At 35.9% G+C, this 21,002-nt stretch overlaps 1 protein-coding gene across 1 annotated transcript; it reads right to left on the bottom strand.

The window, feature by feature from the left end:
• Nucleotides 1–183: 183 nt before the first annotated feature.
• LOC128158786 (uncharacterized) lies at nucleotides 184–19,607 on the bottom strand. Its single transcript, XM_052821745.1, has 4 exons — nucleotides 19,519–19,607; nucleotides 10,548–12,182; nucleotides 3,162–3,166; nucleotides 184–2,152 (listed from the first exon to the last, which is right to left on the bottom strand). Exons 2-4 carry the CDS (start codon nucleotides 12,167–12,169, stop codon nucleotides 486–488), a joined length of 3,294 nt encoding a protein of 1,097 aa, XP_052677705.1. The 5' UTR covers nucleotides 12,170–12,182; nucleotides 19,519–19,607; the 3' UTR covers nucleotides 184–485.
• Nucleotides 19,608–21,002: the final 1,395 nt, after the last annotated feature.

Genomic DNA, 21,002 nt, shown 5'->3' with positions numbered 1-21,002 from the left:
AACGGTCCCTGTCAATTTAAGCCCTTAAAATATTTTATTTATTTATAATTTATAAATAATTAATATATTATGATAATATATAACTTATACATATACATGTACATGTATGTATATGCAATTCCAGCATATTGTTTGTATAGGACTGAGCATCATGCGAAATCTACATCTATCTAGGTAATTGACATGACACTGATGATCATGACACTTGTCAATTTATTTGATAAGGTACAACAGTTGTATATAACATGCAAACAATGCTAAAATGCTACTTACTTCAACTAATGGAATTGGATTAGAGATTTTTTTTTATTGAAAATAGAATTAATAATATAATGAACGAATAGAATTTATGAATTCATCAGTATATAAAGGAAAGCAAAATTTAAAACTATTTCATAGAAAATGCTAACAATGAAATTCAATATACACATCAGAAAAAGGCCACTTTTGTTTGATTTTCATCACATTTTTATAATTGATGATGTCTACTTTAGATATTTAATTTTCTTCACATTGCCTTTGCTGTACTCACACACAAACAGATTTTCATTATTGTACATACATAAACCAAAAGGAGCCTCCAGATCACAGTTGTCAATGTAACGGAGAAACTGCCCATTCTGATCCAGAATGTGGATACAATGGTTCCTATAATCTGATGTCAGTACATGACTCTGACTGTCTGTTGTGATACCAGTAGGTTCAAATGGTTGGTTCTTGGTAACTGAGGGATGACCGGTGTATCTCCATCTGAGTTTCCCGTCCTGATTAACCACCACTACTGCACCAGCCTCCCAGTCAGCTACACAGATGTCATGGTTTCTGTTCTCTGTGATGTATCTAGTATGATTATTCCCTGAGTACAGAGGTTTACCTTCATCATCAAATTGAATTGTTTGCTTCTCTGTAGATCCCGAGTAACGGACAACTTTGGACTGAGTTTTATCATCACTGAACATGGTAACCAGGAGATCACCAGTGGAGGTGACACAAAGATTAAAGGGCACCCATCCCTGTAATCTGATCAACTCTTCTGTTTGTCCATTCTTTACTTTATACACTGTCCTAATTGCTCCATCAGAGACAATTAGATCCCCATCACTGTCTACTGCTATATCACTGGGGAAATTACCTGATTTAGTTTTAATTGTCTGGAGGAGAGAACTTTGAATGTTGAAGCATTTGATATCATTGGTCTCTCCACTTGTCCATATCCTCTCTTCATTCAGACAGGTAACACTGCGTAGATTTCCATACCCAGTCTGTATTGTGGCAACAAGCTCTGGTTCATCCAGTAGTTCTCTGACAAAAGTGTTTGATTGGTTCAGTAACAAAACATTTTCTTCTGTAGCTGTAGATAATGGGGTGATCTGTCCAAACAAACTATACAGCTTCTCACGGTCTATTGGTTTTGGAATGAATGTTGGCAGTGATACCTGAACCTTGGGTGAAAGCTTGCTGAACTCTCTGATCTTAGAGTTGTATTCAATGGTTGAAGATACTTCAGTGGATTTCTCGATTTTCCTTATGGTCTGTAATGTTTCTTTTATGAGAAACTGTATCTGTCTGATTTCATTCAAGTGTTTCTGTAAAATGTCTCTGTGTTTTACTTTTATCTCGCTGATTTCAGTTTTCATTTTGTTGATAACGATGTCGATTTCTTTGTGCCATTGTTCTCCTTGTTTGGACATTGTTGTTGTAAGTTTCTCATATCCTCCATCTAGTTTGGCAAGCTGATTTTCCAAGTCGAGTGCAATTTCTTCATATTTAGGGGAAATGTGATTCTCCAAGTCTTTTGTGTCCTTTTTAATAACTTCTTTCTTTGTCTTGTAAACTTCTGTAACTTCTACAAAGTTATGTCCCTTGTGCTGCTTAGATGCAGTACAGGAAGAACAAACAAAAATGTTTCCGCAATCCTCACACTGAAATTCACAATTTTTTTGTGGATGTGTTTCACATTTTGGATAAATGAGGGTTGATCTTCGTTCCTTGAAAGGGACTATGATATGTTTATGATATCCATCCGAGATGTGATCTCCAATGCAGGGCTTGCAGAGGTTGACATGACAAAAGTCACAGTAGCTGTGTACTATGACGGTCTCACAAAGGTCACATCGGGGTATATCCTGGGCACTAGAATGAGGATCCATGGCTGTTCACTCTATAAATAAATAATAAATTAAAATAAAAAATGTAATGTTCAAATCACTGATAAAAATAAAAGGTTATTACTGTTTTGTAGCATTTTTGTTTGATGTATTCCTGTTTTATAAATAACTACTGTTTAATACTTTGTTTTATAATTTAGTCCTTATACTGGTGCTTGCTGCCCTAACAGGTGCCCTAGTGGTGTAGCAGGCCCTAATACTGGAGCCTGATGCCCTAATGGTGTAGCAGGCCTCAGTACCGGAGCCTGCTTCCCTAATGCCCTAACATCGTGAGGTGTCTGGGCAGATTATATAAGGAGAGAGAGAGAGAGAGAATGTGAAAAAAGAGCCAGGGGAAAGAGAGCTAGGAGAAAGAGCCATTTGATGTACATTTACAACTTGTTCATTTAATTCGATTCAAAAGAAACTTGTGTTCGTCTTCAATAGATTTATTAGGATCTACTGGTTCTTAAAGTACAACACAGAACCCACAAACGTTTGTGACGCTGGAGAAAGGATATCCTTTAGCATTGACTATGGGAGCCTTAAGAGAAAAAACGTCGCAGTTTTCCTAATCCTTATACATAGTTAGCGAAGAATTGATTTTGTATGTAACATTATTTGACTTTAAATTTCTTAAAATAAACCCCACATAGATTACTAAACTTCCCCCCCCCCCCCCCCCGTTTTAAAATTATTTTTCAGTCGGACATTGATACAAATCATGGGACAGTTTTCAATAATTTAGAAATCATTTCTAAATAACTCAAGCTGATATCGTGAAGTTTGTATATCTAGATACATGTATTTTCTTGAATTAAATATACAGAACATAAGATTCAAAACGAAAGTAGCTTAATAAACTTCATTCATAATATAGAAGGATCCATTATAATATATTAGAATTGTATGTTTTAATAGCCATATCTATCAACTTAATGTTAGTTTTAACTAAGTGAATGTGCACTAATAAAGATTAGGAAAATACAAACCTTTTTTTAGAAGAAATTTCACAATTTCTAACTATCTGGTAGGCGTGCCCCCAAATTCCTGCTCTGAATGTGAACACCTGATCAAAGTGGAAAAAAAATACAAGAGTTACTTCCCGTTCATCGCTATCGACGTAGTCTGGTTCAAGTCTCTGGATGTTGTTTCACTGGGTAAATATCATGCTTCAGACAGTGTATTAAAAATCTATAGACTATGTACAGAATAAGACACAAATAAAATTAGTATTTTAGCGATTTAATTTTTTAGTTGGGGAACTTCCTTATCTGCTTAATTCGCTCTAATTATACAAAAAAGTATACCTCTTACGCTGGTTATGTTTTTATCAATGCTATAACTGTTGGTATAAAAATATTTTTTAGTTCGTCAACTGAATATGAATAACACAAAACCACTCTTTTCCAAAATCTAATACAGTTCTTATTCATGATTGGAGATGTACTTAAACATGTTAAAGCTTAATAAGTTCGTGCTATCCCGTTTGGGCGTATATCGATACCAATTTGCTTCAAGCAGGTATCGAGAAATGTAAGTGTTGTTTACTTTTGTACTTAAATTTGAGCAAGAGGTTCATGCATCAAATGTGTCCCAGACATAAAAACTGAATAAGTTTGTAACAGGTCAAGAGCTTGGTTTGGCAAGTAGTTGATCCCTAGTCTTTAGTAGTATTAATATTTTTTTTCTTTCTTTCTTATTAAAGGACGTACATAGAACCGAGAGGACAATGCATTGCTCGTCAAAAGGAAGGGAAAACGCTCCCTCTGCAATCCTCACATCCCTTAGCCCGCCCCCACCCACCCCCCCCCCCCCCCCAAAAAAAATAACCAAACACACATAGACATCACATTCCGCAGACGGACTTGTTTGGATATTTAGGTCATAATTCAATCATCTAGATATATTAAATTATCACAGTTTAAGATGAAATAATATAACTGTATCATATAAATACTAGTATTGAACTCGAATACTTAGTAGTACATTGTATCCGCATACGGCAGCGTTTAGAGAGAATTCACTTATTGAAAAAGCTGGCTAAAATGAATCTCAATGACAAGTTTCAATTAAATGTTTCACGTTCCTTTTAAAGGACTGATATAATACAAGATGACATGCAAAATAGAAACGAGATTTTTAAATGAAGGAAAGAAATCTTGGCAGCAAATACATTTTTTGTGTATCAAACTGTCAACTAAATATCAGGCACGTACAGAATGGGGGGGGGGGAGGAGAATATTCTGAAATTTATTTAAAATGTACATACAGAAAATTCAGTTTAGAAGGCTTAGGGAGCCCCATGATTGGAAATTACATGAAAACTAACGCAATTATCTTAAGCGATTACGTAGTTATCGCTCTTCACTACCCCTTTCCTCTAACACAAATTAAGATTTTGAAGATTTTCTGGAAAAGGTATAATTTATTGTTTTTAATTTTTTTTTGCCCTTCAAAGTTTCAAATAAGTCCCCCCTCTCCCATCACCACTATAAAACAACGTTACGTGCCTGGGTGCTTTCTTTTATGTTCTGCAGACAATGGCACCTGGCGTTACATATTTTTCTCGTAATATAAAGAATATACTGCTTACCTAGTATTTAGGTTGGGTATAATGTTTACTATGAGAAAAATATGTAATGTCAGGAGCCTAGCTGTATTTGTAGAATCTATAAACACCACCCCTGCGAATGTGTTCGGAATGTTTTCTTTATCGTTGCTAAGTATGTAATAAATCCAGAGGTGCTCGAATGAAAGTTCACGAGACTTCACCGAGATTTGTTCAGTTCCTGTGAAATTTCGAGCGGAGGTATAAGTGTTCGGATAATATTCTCAAAATACGTAAGTACTGGTCAATTTTCATATCATATCCTACTTTGATTTATGTTAAAACATCAAAATCTTTTAAAATTTATGTCTTATTTCACCATCTAGCGGTTATTTAAATTTAACGATGATATTCAGAACAGAGTTATCGTTCGCGTTCAGCCACGTGTTGAGTAGTTGAAAATATAAACAATGGGTTGCTAAATAAAATCATAGCCATGTTTGATGCTTGTGGTGTGCAATATTATGTTTTAAAAAAAATAATGGGTAAATGTTTTGCATAAAAACTTAGTATATCGAGCTATTTTCAAGGAACATTCTGCATAAAATAGTATAGTCTCTTTCACAATTGATGTTATTACTAAGTCAGGCGCGGATCGAAAATAATTCGTAGGGGGGATCTCTACTACTCATGTTAATTGTTGCAACAGCAGAAAAAAACTATTTTTGTATTGTCACATTTATTTCTAGAACACATTTTACCCAACAATTAATGAAAATAAAGTTTAAAATCAATATACGTCTAGAATTTATATTTGACAACAAGTACCTAGATGACTATAAACACGAGGCACGATTTTTACTGCGAAACTGAAAGGGTCAAATAAAACCACGTGGTCTAAATTTAAATAACAATAACATTTGAAGGGGTGACATACAATATTTTTTTTTACAACTTGAAGCATTTCACATATACTATGCCGTGGTGGCTGTGCTATGCCGTTCTTTACTGTACTGTACTAATTTTTATAAGAATTTTCATCAATAACAATAATACCAATAGAGGTTTACAGACCGCTGACAAAGATAGCAGCTGATTTTGATTAATTTTTGAATTGTGTGCTGTAGAAATGGTTCCAATACATAGCAAATGAACTTATCAGTTTATCCACAATACATGACCTTCCATTAGAGCAAAATGTGTATGAGTGACATGAAAACCGGGACATACAATGTACTCTTGCAAACGGACATGCCCTAGCTGTCGGGATTAATTCCGAATGAACGTTTTCATTGCAGGAATTACAGAATGTTGATGACGATCAAGATACAAGGAATTTAACTTATCAAATATTTCTCAATATTAATACTAGCATTAGAATCCAAAGTTATCAATTTTAAGTTACAGTCATTTTTGGCTCTTTCGAATCGCCCCGCGTTTCGTGTTTTTGGAAGTTTGAAATAATGTTATACAACGTACAAAACACCAACAAACGAAAATACCTAGCAGTCATAATTACAATTTATTTTATCTATATACAAAATTTCAAGAGGAAACATTAACGAAATAACGTAATTTAGTTAATATTTACGCATTCCTCCTTTGAAGGAAGTTTGCATATAATTAATACGTCGGTCAATGTTTCTTAATTCAACAAACTGTATATTGATAGCTCGACAATTGTAAACACTTTTTATATAACAATTGAAAAAGTTTTTATCTTTATTTTTACTGAACCTATAAAATGTAGAACCATTACCTGCAGTTTAACCTCATATAGTTGGTGGTATTTTGAATCATGTGTTTACTATCTACACTTCAAAGACTCGTGTAGGCGTCTAGTATTTCTCAATCTTTAAATGTTTTTTTAAAACCCACTCAACGAAGTTCCGAGGGGCACACTGTTTTGATCTGTCCGTCAGTCCGTTAGTCCTGTTTTTTTGTAAGCAAAAAAAAAAAAGCAAAAAGATCGCTGTATATATTTTGGTAGAAATCTGTAGGTATTTAGTACACATTGTGTAGAAATGCATATTACCAGGAAAGCCTGATTCCCTAATTTGTTATATGACGTTTGGTTCTTTTGAACTTACAATTTTTACCATCTATTGACTATAGTTTAAGTAGTTTTTAAGCGCAAATCCTCTGTAACCGCTGCAAGGAATTTCGTGAAACTTTGTAGGTATTCAGGACATAATGTGCGGATGTGCATATTACCAGGACATTCCGATTCCATTTTTTTTCCTAAAAATTTGGAAATTTGTAATTCCTGAAGGAATAGACATGCATATTTGCAGGAAGATTTTTTTGCTTGTCAACATAGTTATGTTGCATGTTGGCACTATCTTTCATGTCAACGTTATGAACTTGCATGTCAACATATTTGATAGAAAAATGACTTGCAAACAAGAGGCAGAAGAATGCTACATGTACCATAGTATAGTGTTAAAAATATCTTATGTTTGCAAAAGCGTTGTATGGTGGGCTCGTATGCAAAATCGTATACTAAGTGCACTACTTTCTTCAAATTTAACCTTTGTGTTTCTACAGATAAGGGCGATGCGTATAGTGGGTGTTGTAAATTTACAATGTAAAATGCATAGACTAAAGTAATGATTTCTTTACTTTTATCAATATGAAGAAGAATATAATTGGATCTTATTTGTTATGAAATTCTTTTTTCTGTTTGACTGTTATTTGCCCTTTTAGCTCCAAAATACCCAGAAGTGACCAACAATACCAGTACCAGCAAATTAAAGCAAAATGTGGCTTCATTTTCAAGCTTTATATGCAGTGAGCATTTGTGTATTAAAACCGGCTTGTTTTTTTGTTTTGTTTTTGTTTTGGTTTGGTTTCGTGTGTTTTACTTTTTATTTGGAGAATGGGATTGATGGGTTCTTTTGTTTTTATTCTTATGTCGGATCTTTTGTGGTTTTTTTTTATCCTTTTATAACAGACACATACATGTGAATTGGAAGCATGTGAAATTTAAACAAGACGCCAAGGTGCCACGTCGCTCCCCAGAGAAAAAGAAAGCCAACGAAGTGTCGTCTGTTGACTATCAAATAAAAAATATATAGACAGCTTAGTACAGAGTATCTTGATTTTCAAAGATTTTCAATTTATCGTAACATATTCTCCGGTTAAACAATGAGCTTCTTTTGTTGTGTCACGTTTTTGGAATAAGATTTTAAAAACATTTTCTCTATTTACAGTGGGGCCTCAGATATCCGGACGCCAGATAACTGGACGTTTCAGTTTACGGACGATTTTATATGGGAACAGATTTTATTATATGTTATTTTGTCTCATTTATCCGGAATTCGGCGTTCCGCATCCGGACGGTCTGTTTTTACCACAACATACTGATTTACTACTAATCTTGCTTCATTGAATGATGAATGATTTGATGATACCCTACTTAGAACAAAAGATTACCCCTGTCAATTTAGTTTCACACCTTTTTTACGTGCTAGAATCTCATGAGTAGCTTATATATACACACTGAGTTCCTAAATCACTTTCAAAAATTGGAAAATTGCGAAGAACAGTGTATCACACACATATCACATTTGGACACAAAGAATTTAGCTAGGTTCGGTTATCATTATTGTCCGGTTAATATTTCATAATAAAATAAAGCAGAGTTCTTTATATCTAAAACCGTTCATAACAACAGAAAACTCTAGTATGTGTTGCTATATGATATGAAAGGCAAAATAACCTACTATCAACAATGGGAGCCAAATAATTATATTGTCTACAAATACATTATCATTCATGACAACAATAGACATATTTCAGATATCCGGACGCTTCACCTATCCGGACGATTGGACTTGGGAACGAAAGCGTCCGGATAACTGAGGCTCCACTGTATTCAAATGTAAAAATTCTACCACCGAGGCCCGAGTATACAACCCTGTTGCTCATGAATAAGACAAACTTGAATCTATACTTAACAAAACAGAAAAGTGTTCATCCAGAAAAATAGAATAATTTCTAAATCTTAAAAATTGGTTTGAGGTTTTTAACATTACGTTCGCAAACTGCACAATCATATAAAATGAAACAAAATTGATTTAAATCAATTATTTGCGACGCAACTTTAAAACAAGAGCTTCCTATTGATGGAACATATTTTTGGATTGAAATAGGTATTCAGTTTTATAGTGTCAAATAAAAAAAACCCCAAACAACATAAATTATAAAGAACGACCATTGTGGTAGGAGTGAGACCCGTTGGAATGTTGGTGTTTGAATTGTTCGGTTGACCAGTTTCACTCACTTTAAATTCTGTTCATTTCGTTTTCGATATGGTAATTCGTAAAAAACGTCGCTTTATCGTTCTTCCACTTGAAAGTTATAGATGAAAATCAGTCATACAAACGGCAATACTAACAAATGTGTTCATTTCATACAAAAATACATTACATTAGGTGTCCATCTCTTTCAACTTTCAAATTAGTTCAGTGTAATACCTGATTTTTCATTTCCGTGTGATATCTCGACGGTGTGTTGACTGACAGCATGGCGGCGTGTTGGTTTTTCGCAACGCGTTCTTGATCTTTTGCAAACGACCTTACCATGACACAATACTTTCATGGAAGATTATCAACATAAGTTTATTAATTCAGACACTCCAAAACAACCTGCAGAGAATCAAACTTGACATTGTTTAAAAAACATGTTGTCTAAATGATAGAACTATTAAAAGAAGGTTTACAAGACACAAATATTTCAATGGCAAAAAATCATACACTTGTGCAGATGTTCATAAGGAAGAACTTATCAAAAAGTTTACCAGACATAGATATTTTAATGGCAAAAAGCATGAACTTGTAGAGATGTTCAAAATTTTAGTTGAACTGTATGTTTATACTCAGAGTATATGGTGTTTTTCTTGTACAACACCAGATAGAAATTTTATTCAATAAACTGAACTATTTTAACAAACTAAATTCATTATTCAAACATTTTTCAGAGGAAACACGTAACATGTATTAATATCTTAAGTAATGGGAAAGAAATAAAAAGGCAGACAGATTTAACTTTCATTTTGATGTGTGAGCAATTGATTCATTTTTATTTCTATACAAGATTGTATCATGATGATACCTACTGCAATATCAAATAAAAATACAGTCATATATATTTATATACAAGGGTTGAAGTACAGCAAAGAATTTTTGTTTGACCAGTTGACACAATAAAACAGGTGCCCCAAATTACATAACCTCTGCTCGAAGCATACAAAGCAATGTTTTTCTTGTACATTAAAGAGCTGTTAAAGACAGTTGTATATGTTTCAGAAATATTCTATTAATACCAATAAATGGTCCCTGTCAATTAAAGCCTTTATTTTTCATTTATAATATATAAATCATTAATATATTAATATATAACTTTTACATATACATGTATGTACATGTAATACCAGTATATTGTATGTATAGGACTCTGCAACATGCGAAATCTACTTCTATCTTGATAATTGACATGACAATGATGATCATGCCACTTTTCAATTTATTTGATAAGGTACAACAGCTGTATAATACATGCAAACGATGCTCAAATGCTACTTACTTGAAATAATGGAAACAGATTAGAGATATTTTTTATTGAAAATAAAATTAATAATATAATAAGGAAATAAAGTGAAAGAATAGAATTGCATGATGAATCCATACGTATAAGGAAAGCAAAGTTTAAATCTATTTCATAGAGAATGCTAACAATGAAATTCAATATACATGTCAGAAAAAGGCCACTTTTGTTTGATTCATCACATTTTTATAATTGATGTCTACTTTAGATATTTGATTTTCTTTACATTCCCTTTGAAAAACTCACACACAAACAGATTGTCATTATTGTCCACACATGCACCCATAAGATCCACCAGATCACAGTTATCAATGTAACGGAGAAACTGTCCATTCTGATCCAGAATGTGGATACAATGGTTGTCACTGTCTGCTGTCAGGATACGACTCTGACTGTCTGTTGTGATACCATAGGGTTTGAATGCTTCCTTCTTGGTAACTGAGGGGTGATCGGTGTATCTCCATCTGAGTTTCCCGTCCTGATTGACCACCACTACTGCGCCAGCCTTAAAGTCAGCTACACAGATGTCATGGTTTCTGTTCTCTGTGATGTATTTATTATAACAATTTCCTGAGTACAGAGGTTTACCTTCACCATCAAATTGAACTGTTTGTTTCTCTGTAGATCCCGAGTAACGAACAACTTTGGATTGAGGTTCAACATCACTGTACATGGTAACCAGGAGATCACCAGTAGAGGTGACACACAGCTGTTTGGGCTTCCATCCCTGTAATCTGATCAACTCTACCGTCTGTCCATTTTTCACTTTATCTACTGTCCTTGTTGTCCCGTCAGCGTAAAATAGATCCCCGTTAATGTCTACAGCTATATCGTCAGGCCCATTTCCTGATTTTGTTTTGATTGTTTGGAAGAGTGAACCTTTAATGTTGAAGCATTTGATATCATTGGTCTGTCCACTCGTCCAAATCCTGTCCTCAGTCAGACAGGTAACACTGCGTAGATATTTATACTTAGTCTGTATTGTGACAACAAGCTCTGGTTCATCCAGTAGTTCTCTGGCTGAAGTGTTGGGTTGGTTTAGTGACAAAACATTTTCTTCTGTAGCAGTAGATAATGGGGTGATCTGTCCAAACAAACTATACAGCTTCTCACGGTCTATTGGTTTTGGAATGAATGTTGGCAGTGATACCTGAACCTTGGGTGGAAGCTTGCTGATCTCTCTGATCTTAGAGCTGTATTCAATGGTCGAAGATACTTCAGTGGATTTCTCGATTTTCCTTATGGTCTGTAATGTTTCTTTTATGAGAGACTGTATCTGTTTGATTTCATTCAAGTGTTTCTGTAAAATGTCTCTGTGTTTCTCTTTTATATCACTGAGTTCAGTTTTCATTTTGTTGATAACGACGTCGATTTCTCTGTGCCATTGCTCTCCTTGTTTTGAAATTGTTGTTGTAAGTTTCTCATATCCTCCATCCAGGTTGGCAAGCTGATTTTCCAAGTCGAGTGCAATTCCTTCATACTTAGGGGAAATATGATCCTCCAAGTCTTTTGTGTCTTTTTTAATAACTTCTTTCTTTGTGTTGTAAACTTCTGTAACTTCTACAAAGTTATGTCCCTTGTGCTGTTTAGATGCAGTACAGGAAGAACAAACAAAAATGTTTCCGCAATCCTCACACCGAAAATCACAATTCTTGTGTGGATGTATTTCACATGTTGGATAAATGAGGGTTGATCTTCGTTCCTTAAAAGGGACTATTTTATGTTTGTCGTATCCATCTGAGATGTGTTTGCCTATACATGGCGTGCAGAGGTTGAAATGACAAAAGTCACAGTAGCTGTGTACTATGGTGGTCTCACAAAGGTCACATCGAGGTACATCCTGGGCACTGGAATGAGGATCCATAGTTGTTCAATCTCTAAAAAAATATGTAATACTTATATTTTTTATTTTCAGTTGTAAAATGAAAAGGATGTTTATGTTTTTTTAAATTCTCAGAGACTGTCACAATGAAAAACTGATATTGTATGTAACATTATTAATATTATGTAACATATAAGTCGGGATCGGGATCGAACACAGCTGAAGCGCCTCCGATTTACTCAAACGAAAACAGACAAAACCCTGTGAAATTGACTTCCAGCTTGTCCTGAAACTATGATAAAGAATTCGTAGCATATTTGGACACGGATGATGTGAAAATTTTGGCATATTTCACCTCCCTCCATCAAAAACAACATATTTGAATTGAAAACATTCAACTTCCGGTTTTCTCCGATGCATTTCGAATTTACTCTGATTACTTTGTATTTGCTCATACTTAGCTCAACGATCACCAAGAAGACCAGCAATGAACTTGAGTACAACCTTAAATTATCACCTACTCTACTTAAATACCACCCCCTAACTTTCATAGAGAATATATCAATCCAACACCCTACAATTATCTACAACTGGCTGACTCATGTAAGGGTTAGGAAACAGTCATCAACAGTGATGTCCTATCGCCTTCTACTCATCTTGCTAATGATAGGGGGCATTGAAACAAACCCAGGACCAGTTAAGTATCCATGTGGTTTTTGTGAGAAACCATGTAAGTCAAACCAGAAAGCTGTGGCTTGTGATGAATGCAACCAATGGTTCCATGCAAAGTGCATGGGGATATCAGATGAATCATACCACCAATTAGGAAACAGTTCAACCTCCTGGTTCTGTACTAACTGCAATAGTTGTAACCACTCAACAACCTTATATGATGTGCCATTAAGTAACAACTCGTTTTCTTTGTTATCAGACTGTAGTAGCCATTCATTGGACAATACCACATCATCGTCAATCTGGAGTCCACTACTAACATCTTCACCGAAAACTAGTAATTCAAGAGTTATACCTAACCATCAGCGTAAAGGACTCCGCACTATCATCACCAACTTCCAGTCAATCAAAAATAAAGCGGCCGAGCTTGAAGTATTGATAGAAACCACAGCACCCGATGTCATAATCGGCACCGAAACGTGGACAAACAAAGACATACTGTCATCAGAACTTTTCCCTGATACCTACACAGTGTACAGGAGGGATCGAGGTACAGACAACTATGGGGGAGTACTTATAGCAGTCCACACCTCACTCACATCATCAGAGATATTCTCCAGCAAAGCAGTTGAACTGATTGCTGTAAAGATTGACCTACCTAATGGGAAACAACTGATAGTATCATCTTTCTATCAACCACCAGGCTCTGGTGAAAGTTACCTTGACAGTTTCAAGGAAGTCATTACATCACTCAAACAGCAGCACAAGAAGGCAATCTTCCACATTGGTGGGGACTTTAATGCACCCGACATAGATTGGAAATCACATAATGTACTCAGTGGGAACAACATCTACCCAAAGTATATCAGTGAGTCCATAGTGAATACCAGCGAAGAACTAGGCTTAGAACAAGTAATAACCTGCAAGACAAGAGGGGATAATATCCTAGATCTACTATTTACTTCCCACCCAACCCTGATAGAAAAGATTAGGAGTTTACCACCCATTGGCAAAGCTGATCACGATGTTATCTTATGTGATGCAGCAGTGGAACCAGTAAGATCGAAACACCAAAGAAGAGAGATCTTTCTGTGGAAAAGGGCCAATATGGATGCCATCAGAGAAGAAATAAAGAACAACTATAAGGAATGTGACAACATCAGGGACATCAATCTAATATGGGCCAAGTTCAAGGGTATGATCAATGACTTGATGAGGAAACATATACCAACTAAGTTTACTAGATCAAGGCCATCACATCCCATGGATTGATACCCACCTAAACAGGCTCACAAGAAGAAAAAATAGAGCACATCAAATAGCAACAAGAACCAAAAACAACAGAGACAGAAATCGATACAACAAACTGAAAACATCATGCCAGCGAGAGATACGACTGGCAAGGGAAAAATACCTACAGGAAGTGATAAGTGAGGATTCAAAGAGATTCTGGTCCTACATTAAACATCAAAAACAGGACTCCAGCGGCGTGTCTCCACTTAAGGGTCCAGATGGACTGCTCCATAGTGACACAGTGTCCAAGGCAGAAATCCTAAACAACCAATTTCATTCGGTTTACACAAAGGAAGACCAAGCAGACATGCCATCAAAAGGAGATAGCCCACATCCTTCTATGAACAACATCCGCATAGGAAGAAGTGGTGTATGCAAGCTCCTGAAGGGCCTAAATGTACACAAAGCAACCGGACCAGACACAATTCCAGCGAGATTCCTCCAGGACTTTGCACCAGAACTAACCCCAATCATGACAAAACTGTTCCAACTCTCACTTGATACTGGAAAAGTGCCAGATGACTGGAGGGAAGCATCTATTGTCCCCATATTTAAGAAAGGAGAGAGACACTTAGCCTCAAACTACCGCCCAGTCTCCTTAACTTCCATATCATGTAAGTTGTTGGAACATATCGTACATAGCCAAATCATGGATCACTACGACAGTAACCATATTCTGGCAGACCAGCAACACGGTTTTAGAGCAAGACGATCATGCGAGTCGCAGTTGTTGATTACAGTGGACGAGGTGGCCAAGTCACTGGCCCATGGAGAGCAAGTAGACATAGTGTTGTTGGACTTCTCCAAGGCCTTTGACAAAGTGCCACACCAGTGCCTCCTACACAAATTGCACTTCTATGGTATCAGAGGTAACACATGGAACTGGATCAAGGATTTCCTTGCGAAACGGACACAGCAAGTCAACTTAGAGGGTCAATCCTCTACCAGAGCTGATGTCATCTCAGGGGTTCCCCAGGGTACTGTGATGGGACCATTACTATTTCTCACCTATATCAATGACTTGCCGGAGCATACATCATCAGACGCAAGATTATTTGCTGACGATTGTCTGCTTTATCGGAAAATAAACTCCAGAGCCGATGCTGAGCAGCTCCAAACACTACTGGCTCTAAAAACCCCTGTCCGTATGAAAATCCCCTGTCTTCCCCTGTCATCCCCTGTGTTTTCACTGTCATCCCCTGTACATCCCCTGTGTTCCACTGTACAGAGCCCCTGTATACCCTGTCATCCCCTGTGCGCCACTGTACACAACCCCTGTGTGCCACTGTAAGCCCCTGTCACCCCCTGTACGCCCCTGTCATCCCCTGTAAGCCACTGTATACCCCTGTGCATGCCCCTGACATCCCCTGTACTGTCTTTTACTGCTCGCTAATAAAATAAATAGCTTTTAATTAATTCGGATTTTTAAAAATGTATATTTAGCATTCATGTTTTAGACGGTGCTTGTTTTTCTTTGCATTTCATAGAGGGCAATATTACAAACGTAAATAATTTTGTCTCAACATTGACACAAATCAAGATATACTTGTATACCGATAAACCGCTTATTTTATTACATGCATTAAGTTTATACAAATGACCGTGTTCTGTAATTTGTATAAAAAAAAAGAAAGAAAGAAAAAAAAGTGGAGGAGTGCGTGAAATCTGCAATGTTCTGTGCCCTGTATAATAACACAACATGATCAGCACGTGCAGATAACCACACACCGATCGAAATGATGAAATGATATATTTTGAATGTTTTGACCAGTGTAATGATGCATAGAATTAAACAGCCTTAATGAAGTTCATGTAAATCGCTGATAATTGCTGTCAGTATTTTTTTTTATAAATCATGAGAGAGAGAGAAAGAGAGAGAGAGAGAGTTGATTTTTTTTCGGAAAGGGGGATTAGACCGGTCCATTGACACTTTTAACTTCTATCAGCTAGTGTGCATTTTCCAGTTGAGTTATCTATATGCATTATTCTATAGAATTGTCCTCATGCATATACACTGTAGAGCAATGATACCGTTAATGGATGATTTAATGCGTGACTGTATGCAAATGCCGGTAACGGGGTACCATTTAATTATACACACATGTGTTATCTTAAACAATGGTCCGGGTTTCGGATCAGAAAAATATCAGGCATTTATTTAAATTTTATTTCATTTGAAAAATGAAAAATATAAAAGAGCAATATACAGTTTTAATTCATATCACTGTGCCATATAATGTTCTGAATTTAAAGCTCTTCAATCATTTCATGTTTGAAATTCTCAGAACTGAAAAATTGAAATTTTCAATCTATTGTCTCTTTACTTGACAGACTGGGAAAAAAGGTCATAAGGTGTGTTTGAACAACATATTGCATTATTGTGTAGCATTATCGAGCATCCAGACCTGAGAACGTGTGTGTATATACAAGTACACGTGTGTCTGTCACCTCATTGTTATTAATCTCGCTACCGTGCACTGCAAATTGTCAAGAAGGGCTGTATACAGTATATAGCTATTATATAATCACTGACCGACCATTCAGATCTGAGGAACTGTGTGTATATATACGTGTACACGTGTGTCTATCATCTCTTGCTACCGTGAACTGCAAATTGTCAAGAAGGGCTGTGTACAGTAGCTATTATATAATCACTGACCGAGTGAAATAATGTCAACATCTTCTCCTTTGAAAACTGTAGCTTCAATCAGCTAGTTGTTGTTAAGCATGTGTCTTCAAGTATTTTGATCAATTGATCTGGTCTAGTATAAAACATTGATGTATTAAAAATCAATATGACAGCTCTAAGTTAATCTAAATAATTATAGAAAATTGGTTATGAAAATTAATTAGGATTGCATGTTTACATATTAGGAAATAAATTCCCGATTAAACTATTAGTAACTTTTCTCTCTCTCTCTCTCTCTCTCTCTCTCTCTCTCTCTCTGTATAAACTCCTTAGGCTACATGTAAAGAACACACTAGTTCCACATTTACATGTATGTTGTGTATGTTCTGACCAGGGCTGCGGAATGATAAAGAATAGGTAAAAATTAATTAAATTAATTAAATTTAATAAATCAAATAAAAAATTAATAAGTAATAGGTAAAAATTAGGATTGCATTTTTACTAGGAAATTTATTCCAGGGTAAACTATATAATTAATTTTAATTCAAAATCAATGCAAACTCTCTCTTTCTCTCTCTCTCTCTCTCTCTCTCTTTCTTTCTCTCTCTCTCCAATTAGCCGGTCAGAAACGTATTGAACAAACATAATGAAATAATTTCTTAGGCAAATTTATATAAGCTATTGAAGCTTTATTTTGCTATGCACGGGAAATTAATAAAGGTATAACAAAGAACTTTGTTAGAAAAAAGAAGAAAGGTGTACTCTATCGTTACATAGCTGATTATAAATTCTATATTCTGACTGATTTATTGGTTTTAGTTCGCTCCTATATGTTTAGATATATACAAAATTAAAAACCATGTGCCGCGCTTGATCTTAGTCTCTAGTGTGTTGTTTATTACCAAGAATCATATGATTCAAAGGCTTAAGATATTCATAAGTAAAGTGTGCATATATCTGTAGACAATTCAAAAAAATGAATAATTCACTCTAGTTTGTATTCTTATGTCTTTTTTTTCAAACATTAGGGAGTAGCGATGTTCCCGAGCTCCAAAGGACAACATGCACTGAGGCTTGAACACCTAATATAAAAAATAATTCCCGCCTTCACCTGAGGTTTACCACCCGGTGAATCTCAAATCTTTTTTTGTTAGCATGATTATTAAAGTATCAATAAATTATCAACTAAAACATATGATTTCTAAAATTACGATAACAGTGTGTCTTGTGATTCGGCGCTGTTGAGTGCAAATATAGCTCAAAATATAACACATGTGATTTCAATAGCTGAATTAAGAAAATGATATTAAAAAAAAAAGTCAAAAGCCGTACAGGGGATGTCAGGGGCATGCACATGGGTATACAGTGGCTTACAGGGGATGACAGGGGCGTACAGGGGGTGACAAGGGCTTACAGTGGCACACAGGGGGATGTGTACAGGGGCGCACAGGGGATGACAGGGTACACAGGGGTTCTGTACAGTGGCACACAGGGGATGTACAGGGGATGACAGTGAAAACACAGGGGGTGACAGGGGAAGACAGAGGATTTTCATACGGACAGGGGTTTTTAGAGCCAGTAGTGAAAAAGATCTGAAGTCACTAGAGAAATGGGAACGAGAATGGCAAATGGAATTCCACCCCCAGAAATGCACAGTCATCCATGTATCCAGGAAACAACGTCCCATAACCAACAACTACCTCCTCCATGGCCACACCCTCGAATCAGTCAGCAGTGGAAAGTACCTAGGTGTAACCATAAACAACAGGCTGAACTGGACGGAACACATCAACAATGTCCGAGCCAAATCAAGCAAGACCCTAGGTTTTCTCCGTCGCAACATACAGGGATGTAGAGCCGACATTAAATCAGCTGCTTACAGTACAATCGTCAGGCCCACCCTGGAGTATGCAGCGACTGTCTGGGACCCATATCAGCAAGCCCAAATACAACTGTTGGAGGGTGTCCAGAGGAGAGCTGCAAGGTTTGTCAAGGGCAACTATTATGTAAGAACACCAGGCTGTGTAACATCTATGATGGAGGACCTACAATGGGAGCCCCTCGTAACACGCCGACTAAGATCACGGCCCATCATGATGTATAAGATCAGGAACGACCTCATCGACATCCCAGCAACATCATATCTAACACCAGGGGATACTCGCACAAGGGGCAGCAAATACCGTCAGCCACCAACATACAAAGACGTGTATAAGTTCTCCTTCTTCCCAAGAACCATCAGGGACTGGAACAGCCTGTCAGATGACGTTAAAGAAGCCAGTACCATCGATGGCTTCAAGAAGCAGCTAAACAACACCTTAGCTGTGTCCTATGACCCTTAAGTGACATGCAGACCATTGTTTTTACCCGATTTTAACTGTAAATAGGAGGCTTTTAGCTGTGTTCGATGCGTGCTATAACACTCGGAAACCGAGGCCAGCACATTATAGGAAGAAGAAGAAGAAGATTATTTGAACGTAGATTTCTCTATAGAATCCACACATGTATGTAAATGACTAAAATTACCCCACCCCTACCCCCATCCCCTTCTGAATATTTTTTTTCAGCTGGAAATTATTAGACAGTTTTCAAAACGTTTTAAATCATTTAAAAATAAGTCAAACTGATATTGTTTTATTATCTTTACCTAATTTAGGGAGTTGAATATACAGAACATTTAGATTCAAAACGAAAGTACTTTAATATTTCTATTCATAATTTCAAATCTAATTAGAATAACATGTTTTAATCACCATGGCTTGCAATTTAATTTTAGTCAAGTGATAAGAATACAAACCTTGTTTACAAAAAAATACATATTCTTTAACTGTTTGGTATGCGTGCCCCAAACATGGCTGATCTTGCTCTGAACGTGACCAGCCTGATTAGAAGACAAGAGTTACTCCCCGTTCATCGCCTGGCTTGCCTGGCTGAAGTCTGCATATTTTTTTTCATTGAGAGTATAAATATATATATTTTTTTCTTCTTCTAAAATTAAACTTTAGTTTAATTAAAAAAAAATAAGGAACATGTACAGAATAAGACACAAGTAGAATTACTATTTTGGTGAATTAATATTTTTGTTCGGTGTGTCATATAATGCACGAAGTATTATGACAATCATATTAAAGTAACGTTATATAATAAAAACCAAACAGGCTGTACCCCTCTAAAGCGGGCTATGTTATTTTTATCCATTTTCTTTATTTAATTAACTGTTGGTGATTTCTTCTTTTTAGTTCATAAACTATTCAATTATAAATAACACAAGACAATCTTTCAAAGTACATGTACATACATATATTATATTTTCAGGAACGTAGCATCGTTTTTGAAAGGGGTGGGTGGGGCAGACTTATCCAAAAAATCTTGACAAGCAAATAAAAGGGGGAGACGTTACTTTGCAAAAATCCTGAAAATCGTATTCCGTTGGGGAATGTAAATTTAAGAAAAATCTTTGATGATACCCCCCCCCCCCCCCCCGCCATCTTAGTGCCTGATATATATAATATATGTAAGCTCTACTTAACGCTAAATAAGTCGATCCATGTTTGCACTGTAGGCGTGAATCGATACAATTGGGTTGGTTTATATGGCAATATTTTAAAGCAGTTGATCATTATTCTTTAATATATATTTCTGTTCCAGTAAAATAGACACATCTCTAATTATAGACACATGTTTCAATTTAAAAGATTTGAGACGTTTAAAGTTTTAAAATGATTTTGGTTTTAACGTGTAAAAAGTAATTAAATCGATCCTATGGCAATTCACATTTTATTTATAATGGTTGTGAAAGAAGCGAGAGGGCAATGTATTGCCGTCCAAATTAAGGGAAAACGCCCCCTCCTTCATTCTTCCATCCCTTCATCCCCCCCCCCTTACACACACCACATTCACCTTCACCATTACTATATTTTGCAAACTGAATTTTTGCATTTATATTATAAAGTAATTTGAAATTATATAATTGTATCATAATATTGACCAAACTCGAATCTATTTTGTCTATTTTCTTATCTATCCGAATACGGCAGCGTTTAGAAGGAATTCACGCAGTGTAAAGCAGCTAGCCTAATGAATTTCAATGACAGTTTCAAAATTGCACGTGAAGTCCACCTGTTCTAGAAATAATTGTTTCACATACCTTTTCAAGGACCGCTACTCTATAAGACACTCGATGCAAAAAAGTAACAAGATTTTCACATGATGAAAAATAATCTTGGTAGCAAAATCATTCTTTCTCTCTCTTTTTTTGGGCATCAAACTGTGAATTAGATT

The sequence above is a fragment of the Crassostrea angulata genome, chromosome 8 (genome assembly GCF_025612915.1).
Source record: "Crassostrea angulata isolate pt1a10 chromosome 8, ASM2561291v2, whole genome shotgun sequence".
NCBI classification, from domain to species: Eukaryota; Metazoa; Mollusca; class Bivalvia; order Ostreida; family Ostreidae; genus Magallana; species Magallana angulata.
This window is presented reverse-complemented; position numbering and strand designations above follow the sequence as displayed.